General features: G+C 41.2%; 1 protein-coding gene across 1 annotated transcript in view; it reads right to left on the bottom strand.

Annotated features, from left to right (window-relative positions):
• Positions 1-3725: 3725 nt before the first annotated feature.
• The window catches only part of LOC106761339, a 5269-nt gene continuing 2325 nt past the window's right edge, over positions 3726-6669 (bottom strand). The window contains exons 4-7 of the mRNA XM_022780407.1: positions 5852-6499; positions 4952-5719; positions 4611-4795; positions 3726-3874 (exon numbers count right to left, since the gene is read on the bottom strand). Coding sequence (XP_022636128.1) covers positions 3726-3874; positions 4611-4795; positions 4952-5719; positions 5852-6499 — 1750 coding nt within the window. The remainder of the gene's footprint in view (positions 3875-4610; positions 4796-4951; positions 5720-5851; positions 6500-6669) is intronic.

Below are 6669 nucleotides of genomic sequence, written 5' to 3' on the forward strand. Positions count from 1 at the left end.
ATTATATACGGATTTTCCGTATATAAATTATATACGGATTTTCCGTATATAACAGTAGCTACGACAGTATTATATACGGATTTTTGTCCGTATATAATCCGTATATAACCAAATATTATATACGGATTTTGGGCTTTATATACGGATTTTGGCGGTAGATAATGACGTTTTTTCTTGTAGTGATACTTCTTTGGAATTGAGCAGAAACATCTTTGGGAACAAAATATTAAAACGTATACTTAGTTCAATCACCTTTAAGTTCGTAAGATTGTATGTAGTATTTTTCTGCTTTATATTGATCCAGCTTATCTTTTTATTATTAATATTTCTTTTTTATTGTTCAAATTCATTATATTTAGTAGTATAGATGCTTTTTTAATATAATTAAGAGTAATTCAAATATCTTAACGTGAATATCATAATTATTTTATTCAATATTATTAGATTAACCTAATATTGATTAGGTAAAGACCGATCGAACTAATCATAATTAGGCATAACATCCAATAAAATCTTTTGGTCTAAGCCGGTCAGACTATAAAACTAAATAAAAATGTTCTCATATAATAATCGAAAATAGGTCTAAACACCTAATTGAATATAAGTATAATACCGCATAACCTTCTTATAATCTTAGTTTATCATACTATAAATGTTTCTGATTCGGGGTCTAAGACCGAATGCAATCTCAATCACTCAACTTGCCTGATCCTCGATCCTTGTGTATCGACCGACTACTACCTGTACGTTAGTACTCTGACGCCCAAGTCAGCCAATATGATATAATTCAGATCAGAAATGTAATCAGACCGAAGTCCTTTACCTGTGTTCTTCCTCTTGTATTTATAGGCTAATGATTAGGATGATGGAAATCAACTTCCCGTAACCGTAGCTCCATGATCCCGCAAGATCCGCCCTTCAATCTGTAACTGCCTGAAATGTTCGCTCCCTGTCCCACCTATCTCGCCACATCAGCCGTTCCCCCTCTACTCCTAACCGATCGGGCCATCGGCTATGATGGCCCACTCTCAAATAGTCCCGCTTCTCACCAATTTACCCTGCACCCTGCATGACCGACTGCACCCTGCATGACCGATCATCCCGTATGACTGATCATCCCCTCCTACTACATAAGCCCTCTGAGCCTCGAGCACTGAAAGGAGCGAAGGGGTTTATGAGTTGTTCGGCGCAGGTAGCACTCGAGGGTTGATGTGAGTGAGGTGATCCTGGAGTTAATTCACGCCAATCGAGGTTGGATTTGAAAAGACACGCAATCCTAGCCTTTAGATTTTCACCTTACGAACGACTGCGATTAACCCGCGAAATTGTTTTCTTCGGCTATAAATAGGTGGAGGGTCCCCTCCTCATTTACTTTGTTTGCTGTCCGCTGACTCCTTTTGCCGATGAACACCCTTTGCCTCCTGATCATCCCTTTCCAAGTAATGTCTCTGTCTTCTCAATCCTCAAATGGGTCTAAAGATGAAGGTCGGGGATACGCCGACAACGCAGCATCTTCGTCGTCGTCGTCCGGTTCCCCATCTTCTACCTCGTCCAGTTCCTCTGGCTTCAAAGTGGAATTTAACTGCGACGAAAGTCGTGCCTGGACGTCCATTGTCTCGCCCCCTGGGCTCCTTACGAGGTTAAGAATGACCTCCCATACTTTATCAATACTGCTTCCATACGTCATTTGTTAGGAAAGGTAGACATCTTAGCCAATCTGAGGGACGTGGACGATTACACCTTTGTGGTGTGTCGTTCGAACGAACGGGCCTGCCATGGTCGGGAGGGGTACGTGGAAGATTTTTATATGTATATATAACCTTATTTCGCGACCTAGGTATACGACTTCCTTTCTCGGAATTACAAATGGGTGTACTACGGGAGCTGAACCTTTGTCCAACTCAGTTACACCCGAACGGCTGGGCCTTTATGCAGGCTTTTACTATTCTATACACCGGGTTGCTTCTGACTCCGACCCCAGCCTCGTTTCTATATTTCTTCCGAGCTCTTCCCAATACCAACCGGTCTTGGGTTTCTCTAATTCCTGTGGAAGATAAGTAGTTATTTACTTCTTTTAACTCTTCTTATAAGGATTTCAAATCGAATTTTTGTAAGATAGCTATTCGGGCCCCCGGTCGACCGAAATATATTTTTGAAGACGGTCGACCAAAATTTCCCTTTTACTGGACCGAACAACCCAATAGAGTAGATTCTTGGTCAAAGACCAAGATGACCGAGGTTGAACTAGACGTTATAAGCCAAATAGATCGGTTGCCTCGGAAGACCTCCTCCCACAAAATCATTGACCTGCTCGGGACTGACAACCTTCGCGCCCGAGTACTTGGTAAGTTTCTTTCTTCTTTCACCCATCGATCAGTGAGTATTAACTTTTCTAAATTTGCTTGTGTTACAGATTATATTGGAGGAATGGAACAACATCAGGCGTTCCTCCGCATGATGGCTCGAAAGAAAAACTTGGGAAAAACCGGTGAGAGAAAACCAAAAAGGAAATCCACTTGAGACAAAACCCCCTCTCCCAAGAAACGCAAACTAAACACTCCTCTGCTGACCGGTCCCCTAGACCCCAACGTTCACGTATCAGAAAAGTTGCAATTTAACCTGAGCGTTGAAGAGAAGAAATCGTTCAAGGGAATGTCCCCTAGCGAGTCTCTAAACATGGCTTATGAGCTTATCCCTCGGGCCAGTGTTTGTTTGAACTACACCGCGGGGACAAACAAGCCTTTCTTAGTTACCGAACCAGAAACCGCCCTTCAAGACCTGGAGGCTGCGAAGAAAGAGAATGCCGCTTTGGCCCTCCGCATTGAAGAAATGACGAAAACAGCGGAGGATGAGCGGGTGAAATCCTCTGACGAGCTGAAGAAGGTTCGGAGTGAATTGTCCTCCCTCCAAAAGTCGACCGACATTCTGAAGTCTGATTTACAGAAAGCCCTCACAAACTATGATGAGGTTGTGAAGGAACGAGACGCTATTAATGCCAACCGGGATAGACTAGCAAATGAAAATGCATCCTTAGGTGATGAGGTTTGTCAGGAACATCAGCTTGATTTTGAACAAGGGATCGCCTAGTGCCACTGCTTCTTTAATACTCCCCTGACACATCCCGATTTTGATATCATGAAGGTGTATGTAGACGGTCAGCTCATTGACCTGTCCGATCACACTCCACACACCGCCACAGAGAACCGTAGTGCTCCCAATGTTGCTCCCGAAGGGGTCCCCACCGATCCTCCCAATGCGGCCCCTACTGACCCCTTCACTGCTCCTCATGATGGTGCTCTTGCCTAGTTTCTCTTTTTTTTATAGATATTGTAATCGTTGTATATTTCATGGACATAGTTGATGTATCGGGACCCTTTGTCGCGTCGGTTTTGCTATCATGGACTCCTTTAATACACCACTTTAAACTCGTATGATTGTATTAATGTTCTCCTGCTTTGCACCACTTTATGCGTCATGCTTATATCAATGCTACTCGGTTGCTTTTCTTTACTCGATCAATAATCATTTTGAACGAGGTCAATTATCTGACCTCGTTCGCCACCCTTTACACCACCCGTTCAGGAGCCAATTTTCTGGCCTCCTAACTTTGGACGAGGCCAATTTTCTAACCTCGTTTGCCATCCTTTACGCCGCCCGTTCTGGAGCCAATTTTCTGGCCTCTTGACTTTGAACAGGGTCAATTTTCTGACCTCGCTCGCCACCCTTTACACTTCCCGTTCTGGAGCCANTCTGGCCTCTTGACTTTGAACAGGGTCAATTTTCTGACCTCGCTCGCCACCCTTTACACTTCCCGTTCTGGAGCCAATTTTCTGGCCTCTTGACTGAGGCCAATTTTCTGACCTCGTTCGCCACCCTTTACACCACCCGTTCAGGAGCCAATTTTCTGGCCTCCCGACTTTGGACGAGGTCAATTTTCTGACCTTGTTCGCCACCCTTTACACCACCCGTTCAGGAGCCAATTTTCTGGCCTCCTGACTTTGGACGAGGTCAATTTTCTGACCTCGTTCGCCATCCTTTACACCATCCGTTCACGAGCCAATGGAAATCAAGCTAAGAAGATGACTCTTGGAGAGGAACTTGCTAATTATTTCAGTAGAGTTTCAACAATATTATTCCAAAAGTGAGTGATACAAGCTATGCCAAGGAGGTTTTATAACCCAACCTCTCGGCTATGCATGAGGAAAATCATATCTACACGTTTCAGATCTCATTCCAATTAATTAACCATGTGCTAAATGTGTATGGCTTCTAGAAAGCCTTATGAAACATGTGACACAAAAACTATGCGCATAAGGAGGATAGAAATACTAATGCAGCCCCTATGATGCTAGGCACACCCCTCCTTATGTGGAAATATCTTCTTTACCCCTCTCCATGTCTTGGCAAATTTGTATCATCTCTTTGGTCTCCAAGCTTCCATCCAAAAATAGCAAAGAGTANTTGACCTTGTGGAGAATACTCATCTTGAAGCTTTTTGGCCATCCCTCTTGTGATAGGTCCTATGGTGCTAGACCTTCTTGTATCATCCCCTCCCTCTTGAGAAGGATTTGTCCTCAAATCCAAAGGCTCTTCATCATCACTTTCATAACCTGCAAAAGGTTTAAGATCAGATACATTAAAGGTAGCATGAACACCATATTCAGGAGGAAGATCAATTTGATAAGCATTAGGATTAATCCTCCTTAACACCCTAAAAGGACCATCTCCTCTAGGATTGAGTTTGAATTTTCTTAGTTGAGGAAATCTTTCCTTCCTAAGATGAACCCAAACTAAATCTCCTTCATTGAGGATCAACTCTTTTTTGCCTTTATTATGTTTCTTGGCATATTTCTCATTTTGTTGTTGAATTTGAACTCTAACCCTTTCATGCAATTCTTTGATAAACTTAGATTTAGATACCCCATCTTGATGAACAAAATCAATAGAATTTGGAAGGGGTAATAAATCCATAGGAGTTAAAGGGTTAAAGCCATAAACAACCTCAAAAGGAGACATTTTAGTAGTTCCACGAACCACTCTATTGTAGGCAAACTCTACATGAGGAAGATACTCATCCCAAGATTTGTGATTTCCCTTTAGAACTACCCTTAGTAATGTGGAAAGAGATCTATTTACTACTTCAGTTTGACCATCTGTTTGAGGATGGCAAGTAGTAGAAAAAGATAACTNAGTCCCTAATCTAGACCATAAGGTCTGCCAAAAGTGACTAAGGAATTTGGTGTCTCTATCCGAAATGATTACTTTGGGTAGGCCATGAAGTTTGACCACATCTCTAAAGAACAATTTTGCAATGTTGCTTGCATAATCTACTTTGTGGCAAGGTATAAAATGAGCCATTTTGCTAAATCTATCAACCACCACAAATATAGAGTCAAAACCCCTAGAAGTTTTGGGAAGTCCTAACACAAAATCCATACTTATCTCTTCCCAAGGGGTTGATGCAACATGCAAAGGAGTGTAGAGTCCATGAGGCATTGATTTAGATTTGGCTTCCAAACAAGTAATACACTTAAAACAATGCCTTTGAACATCTCTTCTCATGTGAGGCCAAAAGAATTTTTCTTTTAACATGCCAAGAGTCTTTTCTACCCCAAAATGTCCCATTAAACCNCCTTCATGTGTTTCTTTGACAAGGAGTTTTCTATGTGATCCTTGAGGAATGCAAATTTTTCCTTCTTTAAAAAGATACCCCTCTCTCACATAAAATCCTCCTTGAGACTTGTTGAGACATTCCTCATACATATGAGAAAATTTAGGATCTTGAGAATACAATTCAATGATGTTATCAAACCCAAGAATTTGAGCTCCCAATGTAGCTAAAAGATTAATTTTTCTTGACAAAGCATCAGTTACCACATTGGATTTTCCTTTCTTGTATTTGATAACATAAGAGAATTGTTCAATGAATTCTAACCACTTAGCATGCCTCTTTTGCAACTTGTGTTGACTCTTCAAATACTTAAGTGATTCATGATCACTATGAATGATGAACTCTTTAGCAACAAGNTAATGTTCCCAAGTTTGAAGAGCCCTCACAAGTGCATAAAGTTCTTTGTCATAGGTGGGATAATTACAAGAGGCACCATGAAGTTTTTCACTAAAATATGCAATGGGGTGTCCTTCTTGTAATAATACAGCACCTATGCCAAATCCTGAATCATCACATTCTAGCTCAAAAGTTTTGGAAAAATTTGGTAAAGCTAGAATGGGTGCTTGTGTGAGCTTCTCTTTGAGTAGCTCAAAAGCTTGTTGTTGTTTTTCCCCCCAATGGAATGTAACATCCTTTTTCACCAACTCATTGAGGGGTGAAGCAAGNCTAGAGAAGTTAGGAACAAATCTTCTATAAAAACTTGCCAAACCATGAAAGCTCCTTACTTCTCCTACATTCTTTGGGGTTGGCCAATCTTGGGTGGCCTTTATTTTTTCTAGGTCCACATGAACCCCATTCTTGGTAACCACAAATCCAAGGAATATGACACTATCAACACAAAAGGTACACTTGTCAAAATTTGCAAACAATTTGTTGTTTCTAAGAATTATTAAAACAACTCTCAAATGATTTTCATGAGTTTGCAAAGTTTGACTATATACCAAGATGTCATCAAAGTAAACAACTACAAACTTCCCAATGCAATCCCTTAGAACATG

This window comes from Vigna radiata, chromosome 1 (assembly GCF_000741045.1).
Source record: "Vigna radiata var. radiata cultivar VC1973A chromosome 1, Vradiata_ver6, whole genome shotgun sequence".
NCBI lineage: Eukaryota > Viridiplantae > Streptophyta > Magnoliopsida > Fabales > Fabaceae > Vigna > Vigna radiata.